Source organism: Papilio machaon, chromosome 20, assembly GCF_912999745.1.
Source record: "Papilio machaon chromosome 20, ilPapMach1.1, whole genome shotgun sequence".
Taxonomy (NCBI): domain Eukaryota; kingdom Metazoa; phylum Arthropoda; class Insecta; order Lepidoptera; family Papilionidae; genus Papilio; species Papilio machaon.
The window spans coordinates 2,062,017-2,082,163 of record NC_060005.1 but is presented as its reverse complement, the minus strand read 5'-3'; the positions used below and the strand labels follow the sequence as shown (position 1 = coordinate 2,082,163).

General features: G+C 31.7%; 3 protein-coding genes and 1 non-coding gene across 4 annotated transcripts; 3 read left to right on the top strand and 1 right to left on the bottom strand.

The window, feature by feature from the left end:
* Positions 1-859: 859 nt before the first annotated feature.
* LOC106710047 (NAD-dependent protein deacetylase Sirt6) lies at positions 860-3,699 on the top strand. Its single transcript, XM_014502020.2, has 6 exons — positions 860-967; positions 1,064-1,191; positions 1,305-1,547; positions 1,846-2,019; positions 2,268-2,391; positions 3,347-3,699. Exons 1-6 carry the CDS (start codon positions 902-904, stop codon positions 3,662-3,664), a joined length of 1,053 nt encoding a protein of 350 aa, XP_014357506.2. The 5' UTR covers positions 860-901; the 3' UTR covers positions 3,665-3,699.
* A 631-nt stretch (positions 3,700-4,330) lies between these two features.
* On the bottom strand, positions 4,331-11,177 carry LOC106709977 (dolichol kinase). The gene is made up of 9 exons (XM_045682994.1): positions 11,161-11,177; positions 10,835-11,085; positions 10,533-10,753; positions 10,091-10,279; positions 8,949-9,158; positions 8,554-8,628; positions 5,763-5,937; positions 5,240-5,317; positions 4,331-4,879 (listed from the first exon to the last, which is right to left on the bottom strand). The coding sequence occupies exons 1-9, from the start codon at positions 11,175-11,177 to the stop codon at positions 4,731-4,733; spliced, it is 1,365 nt and encodes a 454-aa protein (XP_045538950.1). The 3' UTR covers positions 4,331-4,730.
* On the top strand, positions 9,645-9,723 carry LOC123722169. Its single transcript, XR_006756440.1, has one exon. It is a non-coding gene; the product is annotated as a U6atac minor spliceosomal RNA (small nuclear RNA).
* Positions 11,178-11,951: 774 nt separating the features above from the next.
* LOC106709978 (aldehyde dehydrogenase, mitochondrial) lies at positions 11,952-20,061 on the top strand. The gene is made up of 9 exons (XM_045682723.1): positions 11,952-12,160; positions 12,825-12,973; positions 13,373-13,469; positions 14,369-14,537; positions 16,610-16,758; positions 17,543-17,645; positions 17,949-18,125; positions 18,811-19,229; positions 19,668-20,061. The coding sequence occupies exons 1-9, from the start codon at positions 12,059-12,061 to the stop codon at positions 19,836-19,838; spliced, it is 1,536 nt and encodes a 511-aa protein (XP_045538679.1). The 5' UTR covers positions 11,952-12,058; the 3' UTR covers positions 19,839-20,061.
* Positions 20,062-20,147: the final 86 nt, after the last annotated feature.

The window sequence follows — 20,147 nt, the reverse complement described above, 5'->3', positions numbered from 1 at the left end:
TGTATGAAAATAAAAATAAGTTCTGCCAGTCTTGAGTAGCATTGCTTAAGTAACATTTCTGGATTAGTTGTGACAAATGTGTAGCAACGGTTATTCGTGCTCCTCGAGGGATTCTTTTGACTATTGGTATGCTATTTTTCAAATGGCTAAGATGTATGTGGAAAGGAGTTAGATCGTTGGCATCAGTTGGTACATAAGTAGGCGCACTCGGAATAATAGGATGGCTGTCTAAAGGTGAACTGTTTTGACTAATACATTTTATGTGTGTTTTTGTTGTGTGTATTTTGAGGCCTTTCAAAGATTTGAAAGATTTGTTGCATTGTGTACATGAATAGGTCGTGTTCGACGTGCCATCACAAGATTGGGTCACAGACTGCATTCAGAACAATTAAATAAATTCACAAAAAAAAAATAACTTAAATTTAAAAACACAATAAAATAACTTAAAATATACATCGAAAACACTTAAAAGTCAAAATCAAAATATCATGACGGCTGCTTGTAATCAGTCACTTTTTGAATGTCTCTCTTACCCTCTTTTAGCAGAATTACAAATACTGTAACGATAAATCGTGGATAGTTAAATGAAATAAAATTTACCTGATACGTTAAACAGTTTTGTTGATTGTTGGTTGTTAAGAAATGTATCTAAAAAAATTTCAAATAAGCTTAAGAAGAAACTCAAAAATAATACTGACCAATATTTATACAATAAACAATATTCCTATCAATGTCTGTTTTTATATCAATCTACCGGCTATTTTGTGTTTATCTATGGTCGTCAAAAGCTTGAAAATAAAAACAGTAAAAACATTAATTGTATTCCAATTAATTGTAAAATGGTAGATTATAAGTGATAACTTTGAATAATTTTACCTAAGAATAGTAAAAAATTGTAAAAATGTCTTGTAACTATGCAGAGGGGTTGTCACCCTACGAACATAAAGGTGTTCTCGGTATTCCTGAAGTAAAGAAACTAAATTTATATAGCTTGTATGATATTTTTGTTTGCTTTTGCTTTAACCATAACGCAACATAACTGTGTTTTTATTATTTCATTCAGAAATTTGAAGCTATCGAAAAATTAAACGAGAAATGTGAAATGTTAGCTCGAATGATTTCGGAAAGTAAACACATTGTTGTACATACAGGTGCTGGAATTAGCACGTCGGCAGGAATACCCGATTTTAGGTAAACATTAATCTAATCCTAACTGTGGGATAAACCTAATTTTCATATTAAAAACATAATTTTTTTTCTTCACTTCACTTGTTATGAATTTCATGTTTTGAATCTTTTTTCAGAGGACCTAATGGTGTTTGGACACTAGAAAAAGAAGGAAAACGTCCATCCACAAATATATCATTTACAGATGCAAAACCAACAAAGACACATATGATATTAAAGAAATTAATAGATTGCAACAAAATACAGTATATTGTAAGTCAAAATATTGATGGACTCCATCTTAAATCGGGGTTGTCGCGAAAATATATATCAGAATTACATGGTAACATGTTTATTGACGAGTGCAGTTTATGTAAAAGGTAATATTTAATTACACAGTTAAGTGCCCTATGAAGTTAACTAAACCTACTAAAATTAACTGCATAAGTTAACTGTTGTTAGATTAAAAACATTGTAGACTTATTTTATTAAAAGATAGTTTTGATTGTATATTATTATTTAAAAAATACTAAATTTGTAATTATCCTTGACTATGTTTGCTTTAGTTTATTTTTAATAATGTTTTCTACACCAAAAAAGGTTGTATAGTATATTAAAAATTGTTATATTTACAACATTTTTAACATTATATGATACTAAACTGTACTTATTTTTCAGGCAGTTCATCCGTAGCAGTCCTGTAGAGACAGTTGGCAAGAAATGCAGCGGAGTGCCCTGTGCATCAGGACATAATGGTGGCAGGCCATGCAGAGGTCGCTTGTATGATGGTGTATTGGATTGGGAACATAGTTTGCCTGAAAATGACTTGTTAATGGCTGAATGGCACTCTAGGTATGTTAATACACTTACTACTACACTCAGAATCTTAATGAACGCTAAGGGTGTCAATTAGTGTACATTTATTATCTGATATCTACATTGTCCCATTCCCCTATTTCTAGCCTTGGACAGTACATTAATCATGTGAGGCTCGGAAATGTTTTTAAGAGAAATCTTTAAAGTAAAAGTGAGCATAGTAGTTGACAAACATTGGTACTTATTGGGTTTTATTGTACTCATGGTGTAAATAATTTTTACAGTATTGCAGATTTAAGTATTTGTCTCGGCACCACATTGCAAATCATTCCAAGTGGTAATTTACCTTTGGAGACTGTGAAGTATGGAGGGAAATTAGTTATATGCAACTTGCAACCCACAAAACATGTAAGTAAAGTAACTACTACTTTATTAATCATTAAATTTGTTAGACTGGAATTGAAATTCTGACCTAAAACTAGTGGAAAAATGAAGGACATATAGGGTGTAACAAAAAAATAGTTTCATCAATATTAAGCTAGTGCTTTAGGAACATTGGAGACAAAATTTACAGAAATTGCTTTTATATATCTAACTATCTTATTAATCGCTATCAAAAAGTAGTCTATGTGTTCTTCCAGACTATGTTCATCTGTGCTAAATTTCACCAAGATCTGTTTAGCCATTCCGGATATACCTTGTAACAAACATCCCTCCATCTAAACTTTGGGATGTAAAAGTAAGATAGGTAGAGATGGATATTTGTTATCGCGTAACTTTAAAACGGATAAACGGATGTCTATGAAATTTGAAAAATTGAAATATTCCAGCATGGACTACGCTTTTTTTATCAGATTTATTTTTTAATTCACAGACAGGTAGCGCAATATATTTATATATTTACTAACTGTCGCCCGCGACGAATTAAAAGAAACTTAATAAGTAGCCTATGTGTTCTATACCAGGGATCCCCAGACTATTTTGGGACAAGTGACCCCCTTTTCCAAAATAAACAGTTACCACAGACCCCCATGGTCAAATTACCTACTTTTAAGATCAATTATTATTATTATTCATTCTGACTTAGGTCAATAGAAGAAGACAGAGTGAGAATTAGTAATGCTTTAAGTTCAATATTGACCCCTTCGAGAATCCTTGTTCTAGACTATGAACATCTGTGCCAAGATCTGTGCAAATTTCATCAAGATTCGGTCAGCCGTTCCGGAGATACTTTAAAACAAACATCCATCCATCTAAATTTTCGCATTTGTAATATTAATAGGATTTCAAGATAAAATTTAATTTACATGATTAATAACCTGTTTTATGTATAAATATATATAAATAAATGCTTTTTTTTCAGGACAACAAAGCAGATCTCATAATAAATTATTATGTAGATGATATATTAGAGAAAGTAATGAATATATTACATTTAGATATACCACAGTATAATGAAGATACAGATCTAACAAAATTAGCTTCCACAAATATTGTTGAATGGACTATTAATAAAAAAGATGTGCTCATATTAGAAAAAGTGTTCAAAGCAAAGTGTAAAGGTGTTAAAAAGAAAAAAATAATAATAAAAAGTAAAAGAAATAGCACAGAAACTAGTAATAGTATTGAAAATGATAATTGTAAAGTAATTAAGTTGGAAGTTAAAGAAGAATGTGTATGAATTAAGTGAAGTATGGTAACTTTAAGTTTTAAATAAGAAGCCTTAGCATTATAGACCTAACTAAAAACACATTTCGGAAAATGTCTCAAAGTTTCGTATGAGTATAATTTTCGTAGTTAATAAAGATTAACTGACTACAGACAAAATGAAAAATATTAATTTTTTCTTAAAAAATGACTACTTTTTCGTGTTAAGACTTAAAGTGAAAATGTGATATTTTTTAATTATCTCCCTTTAATTCTGAGAGTGTGAATTGATTACTCTAATATGTATTTTTTTTTATTTAGACAAATTAGTAAATTATTATAAAATAAAATATTCCTTTTTTAATATTTTTTTTATTTAAATATGAAAAATATGAATTTGGATATATTAAAAAATGTACAGTCACCTACATTGTTGGTATTGCAGTAACAAAAATGTACTTTTTTTTAATTACTATAAAATTCAAAAATATAATTACTATCCTTTTTAAACATTAAAATATAAAAAACAATAGAAATATTATAAAGCTCATTTATAAAATCCATACAATGTACATACATTTATGACTAAAAAACATATATCTAATTTAAACACTAATTCCATATAAATATATCACAATATCTTTGTTAAATAAGATTGTTTTTCTTTTTGGTATTCATAATCTCTATTATTTTGAACCTTTTCTCACTCATACATCGACTTTGTATGACAAAAAACTCTATAAATCCATTGAAATTCCCATAGTTAGTTATTGTGGGGTCAGAAATTGTCCCAAGTGTCATAAAAAAAGACAAATGTTGTATAGTCGAACCTAGATAAAGGAGAGTCCAAGGAAACGTTATATTTTTCACGCTTACAAAGGGAAACCTTTAAGAAACCTTCCTTAGAGAGAAATCTCTAAGCTGAATTTCTTTATTGTGGTCGTTTCTCGGGACTAGACATTAACTCTCTCGACTAGAGATTTCTCATTTATCAAGTTCTCGCTTATCCAGGTTCGACTTTATTACGCTAATAGGATTTCATCGTAAGTCTTAGAACATAAAACGAAGGAAACAAAGTATCGAGATTTAAACAATACAAATCATGAGAGAAAGTTAGTAGCTTGAAATGCTAATATTGTAACAAGAGGTAGAACTAAATTGTCAACTTGATCGGTCTTTGCTTCTACTAACGCTGAAGTAGTCGACGCGAATACAGTACGTATTAGTGCGTTTGGAACGTCTATAAAATCTGAAAAATAAGACTATAACTAACATCAACACAAAAAAAAAACAATTTTAAGGAAGTGAGCGTTGGTAGGTCAAGGGTTAATCACTTGACTTGCAATCTGCAGGTCCTTTGTTCGAATCCCGCCATGTACCGTACCGTTACGTACGTTACCGTAAAAAACGGTGATGCATCTCACCACCCGTCACATTCCTTCCCCCCAAATGGCAAAAAGTAGATTGCGGAGGTTCATTTGGCCACACCAAATGGAGGTCCGTAATCTCTGCCTACCCCTCTGAGTTTACAGGCTTGAGTTGTATTTGTGTTTTTTTTTAATGATTTGATAATAGTGTTTAAGTAATCCAAATTCATGTCGAGACTTACCGAAAAACACCAACAAATACACAACTGCAACTTGTGATAAGATATTAAACGCTGTCCCTTCTAAAGTCCGGTTGTTATCTACAAATGTTACAATGAGTTGAAATAGATGATTTTTTAACGAGCAAACGGCAATCTGAATTCGCCCAAATAGCGAGGCGACCGTTGCTCATAGACATCCGCAAATGCAGATGCATTGCCTACCTTTAATCAAACGGAGAAGGTGACGCACAGAAACAGGATATTTTCACTTCATATGTGTCCACACTTCCGCCAAATCCACTTCCCCTTCTTATCCTTTCCTAATAGAAAAAGAGTGGGAAGGGAAATAGGACTAAAATTAGGCCTCAGACACCACACTCATCAGACTGTACGCGAATTGCTTCCACTTCACGCCTGTCTTCTGTGTGGTCGTGGTATTGCACCGGTCGACCCGCCCCATTAGTGCACTAAACAAAAATTTAGTATTGGTTTCGAAGAACCCCAATTCAGTAAAACCACTGGTTTAAACTATAAGTATACGAACTTGACCAGCGATACCTCCCGAAGGTAGCTCCAGCACAACTAGCTGCTGTATCTCCTATACCGACCGCGAGCACTCCAGCCAATAGGTCCAGGCTGACAGGCTCCGGAACTAAGATGATAGGACAAGCAAGACCCACGAATAAATACAGCGGTGTCATCGCAAATATGCCTCTGTCCTGTTGGGAGTACATAATTGTATTTTTTTATCACCCGACTGACAAAAAGGGTAATGTTTTTGGTAAATTCCTTTGTGACGGCCTAAAACCTAAACGACTGAACTTATTTCGCCGAGTGAGATGTCATTCGATTGGTATTTTTCCCCTTAGTGTCATAGGCTATTTTTCGTCGGCACCAAACTCATCTAGTAGACGTGAGATGAAAGAACAAGTTCAATTCTCACTCGACATAACTATTTAGGAAATCCTTTCATTGTGATCGAGTATATTATAAATTAAGAAATTGTTAAATATAACATGAATTTCTTTATTTAAAATAATAAAAAAAAAACATTATTTTAAAATGCAGATCATAAATGGCGCTATTTCATCTATCAATTAGTCGGTTTTTTTTAACTTGAGGTCAAATTATTACATTTATAGGTAGCAATCATTACTAATATGCAATGTCGTCCCAGACGGTTTTTAGCCGACTTCAAAAAGAAGGAGGTTATCAATTCGACTGTATTTTTTTTTTTTTTTATGTGTGTTACCGCGAAACTCGGCCCCTGGTGGTCCGATTTTGATAAAAATTATTTTAATCGAAAGGAAGTGCTTGCAGGTGAGTCCCATTTTTTTTTTTTTTTAAATAACTAGAAGACTAGTAGATTTTGAATATAGCTTCAAAATTTGTTGCGGAAATTAGGGACATTTTTGCTTTCAGCGCTTACGTAGGCTAAACTATAGGACCTACATAAAAATGATGTATGGCAAATTGTAGCTCTTTAAATGTGCTAAATAAAAGTCCGCGATAGCATATATCTATCTTTTATAGTTTTCTCACAATAACCATTTTTTTCTTTAGAAACATTAATTAAATTCATGCCCTATTTCCGACGCTATTATTCAAGTTCAGTATTAACCCTTATGTAAATAAATATGTTCATTATCAAGAGAATTTAATGTAGATTATATTTGCAATTGAAACTATATCATTCTGTCTAATAGTTTAGGAGATATCGTAAGAATAAAATTACGCGGAAACGAAAAATGCTACATCGCGTTACAATGAATAGCACAAATTTGCTTTCTGGGCTTACGTAGGTCAAACTATATGACCTACATTAAAATGATGTAAGGAGTAATTATAGATCCTTAAATTTGCTAAATAAAAGTCTCAGGTGGCATATATCTATTATCTATGGATGTCTCACAAAAACCATGTTATTATGAACAAACTTCGATTAAATTGCACACGAAAAACAGCGTCGTAAGCTTACGGCGCTATTATATTATATTCGATATGAATCCTTATCCAAATAAATATGTTTGATGGCTAGAGTATTAAATGCAGATTACATTAGCCTTTAAACTATGTAATTCTGATCAATAGTTTGGAAGATATTAAATTATTAAAAACTACGCGCATTCGAAAAATGCTACTGCGGCGCGCGGCTGGACAAAATTAAAGGCACGCTACGATGTATTAGTTCGTTAATTTTCAATTTGTATACCGATTTTGATAATTATTTCATTGTTTAAAGGATAAGTGGTTATTTGGTGTATTCTAAATTAGTTTTTGTATTGAAGTACACACATATTAAATAGGAAAGTACTTTTCTTTATTTGTCTTATTTATGTCCTTATACGTATTAAGGAAATTTGTAATTGAACTTCAAATTCACTAAAAATTGAGAAATAAAACAAACATTTTAAGAAAAAAAAAATAGCCGACTTCAAAACAAAAAAAACTATCTCAAACAAAATGCGCTCAAAAGTAACTTAAAAAAAAACAATTTCAAACAAAATGCACTCAAAAGTAACATAAAAAAACAATTTCAAACAAAATGCACTCAAAAGTAACGTAAAAAAACAATTTCAAACAAAATGCATTCAAAAGTACCATAAAAAAACAATCTCAAACAAAATACACTAAAAAGAAACAAAATAATGTCATGAAAACTTCTTTCTTTCTTTCTTCTCTCTTTCAAAAACCCTCTAAACTCTAAAGAAAGTTCTCTTCTTTCTTGTAACATGTCTATATTGTATAATTATTGTTATTTTGGAGTCGGTTTCGGCCTAAGTAGGGACATAAACGTAAGTATGTCTAATACATCTCAAATATAAAATGTCACCTATTTACTTCGGCCGACACCGACTGCGAAATAACAATAATTATACAATATAGACATGTTACAAGAAAGAAGAGAACTTTCTTTAGAGTTTAGAGGGTTTTTGAAAGAGAGAAGAAAGAAAGAAAGAAGTTTTCATGACATTATTTTGTTTCTTTTTAGTGTATTTTGTTTGAGATTGTTTTTTATGGTACTTTTGAATGCATTTTGTTTGAAATTGTTTTTTTATGTTACTTTTGAGTGAATTTTGTTTGAAATTGTTTTTTTACGTTACTTTTGAGTGCATTTTGTTTGAAATTGTTTTTTTATGTTACTTTTGAGTGCATTTTGTTTGAAATTGTTTTTTTTTAAGTTACTTTTGAGCGCATTTTGTTTGAGATAGTTTTTTTTTAAAAACACTTTAGACTGATTTATAATTTACACTCCAGTAAAATTTAAGTAACATTAAAAGAAAGCAAAGTAACATAATTTCAACACTGTCATTGAAGTATAAAAAAAGTCTTACCTTTTCGTCACAATAGACAACAAAGGCTGATTGAAGAGTGGGTGAGATCGTTTCAATTTCTGCTATCCTTAGAGCCTGGGAAAAATAAGTTGTAATTTATACTAGTGTAATGTAAATTGACCATTTTCTTTATAAAATAAAGAACTATATGAAAAATCACATTTCTACTGAATACCATGAGATTTTAAATAAAAAAAATCTACTAGTCTTCTAGTTATTTGAAAAAAAAAATGGGACCCATCTGCAAGCACTTCCTTTCGATTAAAATATTTTTAAACAAAATCGGACCACCAGGGGCGGAGTTTCACAGTAACACACATAAAAAAAATACAGTTGAATTGATAACCTTCTTCTTATTGAAGTCGGCTATAAAAAAACTTGACTATATTATTTACCTCAACAAACACTAGCAAAGATAAACCTACTCCAGATGCCAAGGTCATCAATGGTATATCAGTCAATAAGCCGCTCAGGAACACAATAGAAGCCAATATATGGAATGTCTTTCTTGTCACTGTGCTTGCCTTAACCACGGTCCTTGTTTGGATCCATATCACAAGTATTGATACCAACAATAATGATAACCAAAACAGAAACAATTTAAACTGAAATAAAAATTGCAAAGCTTATCTGTACTACTAGCTTTTACCCGCGACTCCGTCCGCGCGGAATTAAAAAAAATGCACACAAGATAAAAAAGTTCCTATGTCCGTCTCCTAGTTCTAAGCTACCTCCCCATCAATTTTCAGCTAAATCAGTTCGACCAATCTTGAGTTATAAATAGTGTAACTAACACGACTTTCTTTTATATATATAGATTACAAAAAGGAAACATTTGATTGTTTGTTTGTATTGAATAGGCTTCAAAACTACTGAACTAATTCAAAAAATTCTTTCACTGTTGGGATATTTTTTTTTAATTCCGCGCAACAAAGTCGCGGGCAAATGCTAGTGATAGACCATGTGAATTTCTACTGTTGTAATTCTTATATTAAAACTAGGTATTTTTAATGGTCTTTCATGTTCTGCATTGACTTGAAGATGCAGTGCAGTTGACTGGGTGATAGATCCCGAAATGAAAATTTATTTTTGTGTTTATTCAAAGGAGAGACGGTTAGAACTCCCCTAAACAAGGATGGAGCCCTCATATTGTTAAGACCACTTTTTTATCCTAATGTGTTCTTTTAGAGATACTGGGCCGCTCTTTAGTTGCATTAGAAGATGGCCACTGATGGGATTTTTAGTGAGTCCAGGTTCACAAAACCCTGTCTTTCTCCTAGAAGGCTGGGAGCCTATCTTCTGAAGATATTTCCCCAATACAAAAAAAAAATAATTTTGAAATAAATGCTTCCTGACATCATCATCATCAGCTCACTATACGTCCCCACCAAGGGGCTCGGAGCCTACCCCTAGTCCTAACTTTGGTTGAACACCCCTAGGAGAGGTATGCCTTCTGTATCCAACATACATTTAAAAATATAAATTCATAAGAAAATCTACCTCTTATGTAGTTAGTCAAAGTTTTATAAATACTTACCCTTGTGTAATCCATGAAAATGTACTCAAATATATCAAACAAGCAATTTGGTCCCAATATAATATGCCATTTGAGTAATAAAACTATAGCACCTGCTATTACAATAGATACTATAGTGTTGACAGTTCTGTATTCAACATTTAACATAAATATTGATGTTATTATCAATACAGTTGTTAATAATATTGTCTGAAATGTAGAGAAGAAATTTTAATACTGGCCAGTAAGAATTGTTGTTACTGAAACACAATTCAAACCTCCTTTTGTAATATTTCCGGTATTTATAACACAAAAAAGTAAATTTTTAAATTTAGAACATATTTCTTTTTTTATATATAATTACATGACATGTTTTTTTTATATTCTTGTACATCACCTACTATGTAGTACTTATAGATTACTCAACTTGATGACAAAAAAAAAATCTATTTAAAATACTTACAAATACAATAGTATTTATAAATGAAAATTCTTCATTAACACCATTTAACATACTTTGTACATATTGAATTGATGTTGCAGATACAAACAGAGGTATACTTTGTACAACCACCATTGCCTCACCCACGGTAAATGTTTTAGGAAAATTTATCAGAACAAGTTTTAATAAATAACTAAATAATAATACACATGACATTGTTATGACTAAAGAAATCATTAAATCTGTAAGTAAAAGAATAATATGTACAGAATAGAAATACCAGACAAGTTTAATGTTGATTTTTGACAAGCAAAAAGACAAACCTTGATTTGTAAATGCATAAATAAGCATAGTTGATATCAAACCACATGCCACACAACCTCCAAAATCTGTCTCCAACATTATGTTACCAGATAGTGATAGGAAGAGAATAAAAAGACTACAGTGAAAAAATAACCCCACTGATATGAATGCTACTGTTTGGTATAATACACTTGTATTATACATAATTGTATAATTTAGTAAAATTAAAGGCAAAAGGATATAACACCATAGCCCATTACTTTTTAAAGATCTGAAAAAGAAACAGAACTCATTAAAGGTGATTTTAAAAAGTAAATTGTATGAAAAAATACTTCTTGTATTTTACCTTGTTGCAATACCCATTGCTCTCAGATTATTAGATATATGTTTGTCAAGTGATTTAACATAATGTTCACATAGTTTACAGTAATATCCGTCAACTAATTTTCGTATTTCATCCATTATATTATCGTAATAACATAAATAAAGTGTTTATAATGTTTACTTGAAATTAAAAGTTTTTCAACCAAGACAATAATACGGGAAAAACTGCATTACATTAAATTACATGTACATTGTTTATATTATATTATTATTATACTGTGATTAAATAACACAATATCGTTCAAAGTTCAAAATTAAAGAAACACATTATCAAAGTATCAATAAACCGGCAGTACTCCGTGGGTAAAATGACGCTGTCATCTGTCACTGTCAAAGTCAACAGCGTCCTTTTATAACGGTAAAATAATATGATGATAATAACGCAGTTAAATCTATACAGCAATTCGTTAAGTTATATTTCACTGTTCCACCTAAATTCACACCCGGCCTTCCATGACATATTTTTTAGCTTTTGTTCTAATTTAATATGGTTAAATTAAGAAAATATCATGTACTAATGAATTTGAATACACTATTATCACGTAACATAAAGAGTTAATGCAATGTAAGGGTTCCATTAAAAATACAAAATGTGAATAAAGTGGGTTTTAATCCACGTTACTTTTATCTTATTGAAGGGCTAGTTTCATCTTCAGAGGGCATCTATGTTTCAGTTCTATTTTATTTTTTTTGCTAGGGATGAGTAAAACACGTTTTTATAAAGTAGCTATTTTTAGGTGACTGCTATATAGCGATATGGTATAAACGACGTAAATAAAAAACTTAAAATCAGTTTGTTCGCGGCAAAGTGTGTGACGGGTGGTGTTAAGTGTATCGAAAGAAAAATAAATCAAGCCAATATGCTACGAAACTTTACCAAAATTTTACAAGTTCAAAAAGCAAAATTGTCTGCCGCTGCTGCACCGGCGCCACAAACAAACCCAGAAATATTATACACAGGGGTAACTATTTTCCCTACTCAAACAAACCGAAATTCCGGTATTCTATAATTACTTACTATGAATACTTTATTCATAGGTGATTTTACCTTTGCAATTCTTGCGTGATTAATATTTTAGCTATGTTTAGTTATTTGTCCTGTTTCATCAATTTTGAACAATCTGCAATCAATCATAATTTTCCCTATGCAATTAATCATTGTTTTTTATTATAGAATAAAGATTTTTTTATTTAATCAAATCCTTTGGTATAATTGTCGAGGCATCTGACTACCCTTTTTAATTTAATTTTCATATTGGATTGAAAACTCTTACTCATAAGAAAGACCTTTTGTTTTCCAAAGAAAAAACATAATCTTTATTTTTTTTTGTAATATCTGCAATTTAAAACTTCCTTTATGGCACTAAATCTTATTTGAATTGAATGTTACAGTACCATTAATATAAGAATACCTCATCTCACTGCAGGTCAACTTTTCCTATAGGAGAAATGTATAATAATAATAATATAAATATAATAATGTGTATGTATGTATATTATAATAAAAAATCCAACTCTATTCATGGAATTGCAGGAACTATAGCCCCCTATTGTTAATTTTTTTTTTTACATTTATTTTTATAAAATAAACTATATGGAGGTTGAATAATAATTATTTTGTCATAGCTTTTCATCAACAATGAATGGGTGAAATCATCAGATGGTAAGACATTCACAACAGAGAATCCTGCAACAGAAAAGGTGATAGCAGAAGTACAACAGGCAGGCAAAGCTGATGTGGATAAAGCTGTGAAAGCGGCTAAGGATGCATTCAAGTATAAATATTGGAATTTATTTCTTAATCTTTAAAACTTAATATATCTCTTCAACCTCTTTAAAAAAAAAACGATTTTTTACCTAGACATTTTTTTCAACAGGTTTTTATTAATTTTTATATATATAAATTGAAAAGTTATAATTAGTTACTTGATTCACAGTAAACCTCATTATGTCCAGTTTTTATGTAAAGTTGAGTTTACCTTATTAGGTATTAAGTTATATAAATATATTTTCAAGTAAAGCTTATTTTCTTTTTAACTCTACATTATTATGCTGAGTTTTATATTTTTTAAATTATATTGGTATACTAGCAGTGGTATGTGACCCCACCCGTGTGGAATTAAAAAAAAATATATAGTCTATGTTACCAGTATATATAAGCTAAATGGTTGCAGGTTGGGGTCTCCTTGGAGGCGGATGGATGCTTCAGAGAGAGGATACCTGTTGAATAGACTTGCCGATCTTATTGACAGAGACAAAGCTTATATAGCTGTAAGTACTAAAAAAAATTGTGAAATATAAATCTGTTACTAAAAAAAAATTCGAAAGGCTTAAAACAGACAAACATTTAAAAAAGACTATAAACAATAGGAAATAGCTAATAGCACTCAATCTCTTTATGTCCCATTGTGATTGTAGCGATATGTTTTTAAACAATCGTAACTTACGATGTATACATATTCATCTATACATTTTGATTACTAATGCATTGTATATAAGTCACAATGGTATTTAAAAATATTCGATATCTGCGTACTATTTAAAAAAAAAATCGATATCCAAGAAGAAACATTAAATTTGATTTTAAACATACGAAGAGGAAGGATTAAAATAAAAAGATTAAAAAAACATATTTTATTTACTTACAAGAAATATGTTAAAGTAATAACAGATTGACTTAATTAGAATAAAACGGCTTGTTATGCAAAAAAAAAAAACTCGATTTGCATTGAATAACTCGGAAAAAAATAATTTATTGTTTTATGCTGTTGTAAAATATTATGTTTTTCGAATAAACATCAGATATATTCAAAGTTAAAAATGTAACAAATATTGTAGGTGATTTTATTTTTTCATTTACTCGGCGTTTTGTATTTCACGCGATCGCGTGTTTTCAAGGTCAAACCGGTTCTATTAAAAGATTTAAATCTTCCTTCGTAGACACTTTTATTTGGGAATGAAATAGAATATTTTACCTTAACACTGGCCATTGAGAGGAAATAATTATAGAAATTAAAAGAAAATACAATCGCATGATCGACGCGCAGAATAAAAAAACTTTTAGAAACTTTTTTCATAAATTTTGGCCAACTCTGCTGCAAATTTAGTATGTAATCATAGTACAATAAATTATTATAACAATAGTATTAAATAATTATAAATTATACTAGAGTTTGGAGACACTTGACAACGGCAAACCGTATACCGCGTCGTACTACGGTGACGTGACTGCCTCTGCCAACAATTTGCGTTACTACGCCGGTTGGGCTGACAAGAACCATGGATATGTGCTACCTACTGATGGAAATTACTTCGCTTACACACGACATGAACCTGTGGGTAAGTTTTGCGTCCTTTAGTTTTCAGTAAGAAAGAACAGGTATATTTGTTTATTTTGCCGCATTGAATTGAAGTCTAAAGACATGCTGTTGACAATGTTTAGATAAAAATTAATTCAGACAACCACACCCAGACTGAAGTAGCATTCCTTATCAATGTATTTGAATTGGTTCCGTGTATATATGTTTATTTTTAATATATATGTTACTTCATCCGCTCGGAATTAAAAAAAAAAAATTAGTTAGCCTAAGTGTTCTTTCAAACTCTGTTTTACATCTAAGTCAAATTTCAGCGAGATCCGTTCAGCCGTTCTGGAGATAACTTCAAACAAACATCCATCCATCTTAACTTTCGCATTTATAACATAAGTAAGAAATATACAGTAGTAAGATAATGTACTCTAGTTTTTGCCCGGAACTTTGTCTGGGCGGAATTTAAAAAATAATTAATATTAACCTATGGGTTCTTCTTTGTAAAAAACGTCCACCCATCTAAGCATTCGCATTTATAATATTAGTAAGATGGATACATTTCGCTAAACAGTCCTATGGGTTCTTATCGATACAAATATTTGTTTTAAACGCATACAAGGCGATAAGATGTCAATACTGGCCGAAAAGACGACTAATATCTTATAACTGGATTATTTAACGGTTATTTAAATTTGAATTTAGAATAGTATCCATTAGTGAGTGTGTTCTCACTGTGTGTTCACAAACACAAAATCATATTATTGCTATCAAATTTAGCACAAATGCATCGGCAATGGAAACAAAGTTCAAGGTCAATATCAATTCAATTCACTTACAGAGGGTCTATCACGAATTTACTACGACATGCGTTTTCGTAATGTCATCGATAAAATATGTCAAAATTGGTATGAGATGTGTCGTTGTGCTTGATTGGTGTTGTACACACAATTTTAATACACAAATTTTGTCGATGATGTTACTCGTTTTTCGAACTAGGCTTTCTGTAATATATTACATATCGATGTTTATGATCGCTTTCATTGAAGTATTGCTGCTACTTGGGCTCTTACAACGTCACTCGTACTCTCATTTGCCTGTAAAATTCTTAAAAAATAAATAGCTTTTAAACATTCTTAAACATATAAATCTTTCTATTATAATGTGACTGTTAGGATAGACGGAGGGATGATTGGATGTTTGTTTGAAGTTATCTGCAGAACGGGTCAACGGATCTTTAAGTTTGGCATTTATGTAAATCATAATATGAAAGAACACATAGGCTAGTTGTTATTTTTTTATTCCGCGCGGACGGAGTCGCGGGCAATAGCTAGTCTTTTATTACATCAATAGCAGTCACCATTTTAGTTTTATCAATTGTCAAAACACGTTCGTGTATTTGATCTTGCGATGACTTGGCTATTTTGTTCCGTACTTACGTAATTTAAAATTCAAACATGCGAACTAGTTGGTATTTTAAAGATAGACATATATCAAGGTCGTCAATTTTAACTGTACGTTATAGCGCCAAGTAATTAAATACTTTGCATATTTTGTTCCGATCCAAATACGAAATTCAATTATAGATAAACCGCACATTTATTACTAAAACTTGTAAATTCCGAAATATTTTTTGGTAAAATACTTTTTTCACGCGATAAGACTACCCAATCTACCCTTATTTTATAATTGCCCGCGACACCGTCCTCGCGGAATTAAAAAACACTTAATAAGTAGCCTATGTGTTCTTCTAAACTAGACTATGTTTTACATTTGTGTCAAATTTCATCAAGATCCGTGTAGCCGTTCCGAAGACAAACAAACATCCATCCATCTAAACATTATAATATTAGTATGAAGTATGATGTGACATCATTTTATATTACCATTTTCATATCATATGGGGGTGGATCTACCCCTCATCACGACGACCATGATCTAAGGAAAAGAGGTCTAGAGTTTGGCCTCCAACCACACACTCATCAGACGAAACTTGGAAAAGCGTTCATTTGACTCCTATTTTTTGTGCCGGACGTGGTACTGGTCGAGCGGGACACAACTTAAATTCAGCTTTGAATTTAAGTTAACAACATGTATTGTCAGGCGTGTGCGGTCAGATCATCCCATGGAACTTCCCGCTGTTGATGGCATCATGGAAACTGGGACCGGCGCTGGCCACTGGCAATACCATTATCCTCAAGCCAGCGGAGCAGACACCGCTCACCGCGCTGTATCTCGCTCAGCTCGTAAAGGTAACTGGTTATCAGCGCGTGGATATCGCGTATACGCCCCGTTGAGACACCGCTATGATCTTTAATAACTAATATTTTATCTACCAGACCATAGATACCCATATTTCTTTTCTCATAGACCCCTTTCATACTTGCACCTTTCCTTGCTTATATACTTTTTTACTTTGAGAATCATTGCCCTAGCAAATAAATATTTTTTTTATTAATTTATATTAGTTATTATTAGTTTATATAATACTAGCTGACGCCCGCGACTAAGTCCGCGCGGGATTAAAAAAATATATTATAAGTAGCCTATGTGTTCTTCCACACTATGGTCTGCATCTTTCAAACTCTTCTTTCAACTTCTTGCCAACTTTCATCGAGATCGGTTACGCCGTTCTGGAGATACTCTCAAACATCCATCCATCCATCCAAACATTCGCATTTATAATATTAGTAAGATAAGATAAGATATAAGAATGATTCTATTACATAAGTGTTATTTTTTTGTGCAGCAAAAAATGGCGATAATTCACCAAAAGTATGTTCATTATCAGTGTTAAAATTATTGTAATTATCTAATCTAATACAGTTTTTGAAAACAAGGTTATCTTGTGTCATGTTGATAGCTTTTATTGTTCCGTCAAATTCATGTTTTATTAATAACAAATATAAAAAAAAACGATAAATACCATACATATTGTTGTCTCTGTTTTTCTAAAAAGGATAAGAGGGATAGCAATATTTTCATAGAGGTTTGGTTTTGGTTTGGTTTTGGAAAGTCACAGTAACACTGTTATAGGAAGCTGGTTTCCCCGAGGGTGTGGTGAATGTTCTGCCTGGTTTCGGAGATGCCGGAGCTGCACTTGTACAGCATCCTGATGTCGACAAGATTGCTTTCACTGGTGAGTTAGCACCAGATAAAGTAAAATAAAATTAACAAAAACATTAAAAAAACTTCACAGAAAAAACACTGAAATGTCATGTCATCTAATATTTGTGTAAATTGCTCCTATTAGGGGACTATTTTGATTAATTGCGGTAAATGTTTCACTTATTTTTTTTTTTTTGTAAAAATATAGCCAAGTTCATGGTTCACAACTAATTGACATCATAATAAAAAAATGTCAAAATGTAATTTATCGGTTTTTTTTCTGACGCTTCTCAATTCTTTCAATAAAAAAAACAAATCCTATTACATTATCCAGGGTCTACTGAAGTGGGTAAATCAATCCAGCGTGGTGTAGCTGACACTATCAAGAGAGTGACATTAGAGTTAGGTGGAAAATCTCCCAACATAATCCTAGCTGATGCTGACCTGGAGTACGCGGTGGAGAAGGCGCATATGGCCGTGTTTTATAACATGGGACAATGTTGCTGCGCTGGTAAGAACACTTATTAAATTATGTGTAAAAAAAAGGTCTATGGTCTTTCGAACATTCAAAAACACAGCTCTATTCAGATTTTATATTCGAAGACCTTAAAATAAGAGTATAAATAAAATTAATATGGTTTTTCTAATAATCTTTTTTCTTATAGATTATGTATACATATAAAATTGGAATGTCTGTATTTAATATTGAGGAAAAAAACATGTTTCATACACGTGATGTGTCTGTTTGTTCGTCCGCAAGACCGCGTTTGTTCCGGTTCTCCGGAACTGCTGGACCGATTTAATGCATGCATGTTATAGATTACTTGTTTCCTGTGGTGACAAAGTCGCAGGCGATAGTTAGTACTTGTACAGGATGTCTGAGATACTAACAATATTGAAAGAGTGGTAATTTAAGTACTTCATATATTTCCAAATTTCCCTATAAATAAATGAAGTATGAAATATTATTGACGTTTATAAAGTTGATTTTGGCATCGCGCCATTTCTCGCATAGTGTTACCATGCGTTGCGTAATTAATTATTTAACTTTCGGTTAAATTTACTCAGCGGAATATTAAAATTTATTTTCAATTTTAATATTTTTCTTCTTATATTTTCGCCAAATAGTCTATTATCAAGTATAGTTATTGTCTCACCCGTCATAACTATGTAAAATTTTAAATTCAATTTCTCAGGTTCACGTACATTCGTCGAAGAGTCTATATACGATAAATTCGTCGAAATGTCAGCGGAGCGCGCCAAAAAGCGGGTAGTCGGAGATCCTTTCAATCTAGCTACAGAACAGGGTCCTCAAGTTGACAAGGAACAGCACCAGCAAATCCTAAAGCTAATAGAAAGCGGGAAAAATCAGGGCGCGAAGTTAGTCACTGGTGGCGGTCGTGCTGGTAGCGTCGGCCATTTTATACAACCGACTGTATTCAGTGATGTAAAAGATGACATGGATATTGCACGTTATGAGATCTTTGGACCTGTTCAGCAAATTATGAAATTCTCCAAAATGGATGAACTGATCCAACGCGCCAATGACACACATTATGGTCTAGCTGCGGCCATATTCTCTAAGGATTTGGACAAAACCAACTATCTCATACAGGTAATTTTTTTTTTTTGATTAGTAAGCGATGTTAGTAATGTTTTAATTTTTTTTCCAAATTAAGATATCAAGTTCATTGAATTCATTTTAAATACTAACCGATGATAACTAATTTGTATTTTTTTTAATTAAAATTTAAGGTTAAAAGCAGTGTTTCCCAAAGTGGGCGATAACGCCCCCTTCGAGGCGTTTGAAACCTAGGAGGGGGCGATAAGAGGCCCAAAAAATGGGGGGGCTTTGAAATTAATTAAAATAATGAAATTGTGGTTTTTAAGTTTTAGGGCTGAATATAAATTAGGGGGCTCTGAAATATAATTGATTTTCAAAGGGGGCGGTGAAAGAAATAAGTTTGACAATCACTGGTTTAAAGAGACTCGAATGATAAATATTTTTGCTTGTTTTTTTAAAATATATTTATAACTTATCACCTTTTACCAGGGTTTGCGTGCGGGTACTATCTGGGTGAATGACTACAACGTATTCGGTAACCAAGTACCTTTCGGAGGTTACAAGCAGTCAGGTCTCGGCAGAGAGAATGGACCCTACGGCATCAAAAACTACACAGAGGTCAAAGCTGTAGTCGTCAAGGTCACCGAGAAGAACTCATAAAAATTAAACAATAATAACTATTAACATTATTGTGGTGCTTTTCTTAATAAGAAGAGAGATGTTTATACTCAATTCACACGGCATTTATTTTTAAAAATAAGTCTTTACTGAAGTCCACAACAAAAAAACCTTAAGTATTATGTACAATGTGTCTTCCTTGTTCATAAGAATAAGGTTGTAATGAAGATAATGTTCACTTAGTGTATTGTGAAAAAATATACGCACAATGTTATGTTTTTAATAAATATATCAATATATCACTGAAATATTTATTTTTGTATTGTTTAATTACTTTTCCTCCGCATTATT

Coding starts and splice junctions, on each gene's coding strand:
- LOC106710047 (XM_014502020.2), top strand. CDS start 902: ATGTCTTGTAACTATGCAGAGGGGTTGTCACCCTACGAACATAAAGGT. Junction 968..1,063: donor GTGTTCTCGGTATTCCTGAA/GTAAAGAAACTA, acceptor TATTTCATTCAG/AAATTTGAAGCTATCGAAAA. Junction 2,020..2,267: donor ATGGCTGAATGGCACTCTAG/GTATGTTAATAC, acceptor TAATTTTTACAG/TATTGCAGATTTAAGTATTT.
- LOC106709977 (XM_045682994.1), bottom strand. Junction 10,754..10,834: donor TTATGCATTTACAAATCAAG/GTTTGTCTTTTT, acceptor TTTTACTTACAG/ATTTAATGATTTCTTTAGTC. Junction 8,629..8,948: donor CTTTGCTAGTGTTTGTTGAG/GTAAATAATATA, acceptor TATTTTTCCCAG/GCTCTAAGGATAGCAGAAAT.
- LOC106709978 (XM_045682723.1), top strand. CDS start 12,059: ATGCTACGAAACTTTACCAAAATTTTACAAGTTCAAAAAGCAAAATTG. Junction 12,161..12,824: donor CAGAAATATTATACACAGGG/GTAACTATTTTC, acceptor ATTTTGTCATAG/CTTTTCATCAACAATGAATG. Junction 12,974..13,372: donor GCGGCTAAGGATGCATTCAA/GTATAAATATTG, acceptor AAATGGTTGCAG/GTTGGGGTCTCCTTGGAGGC.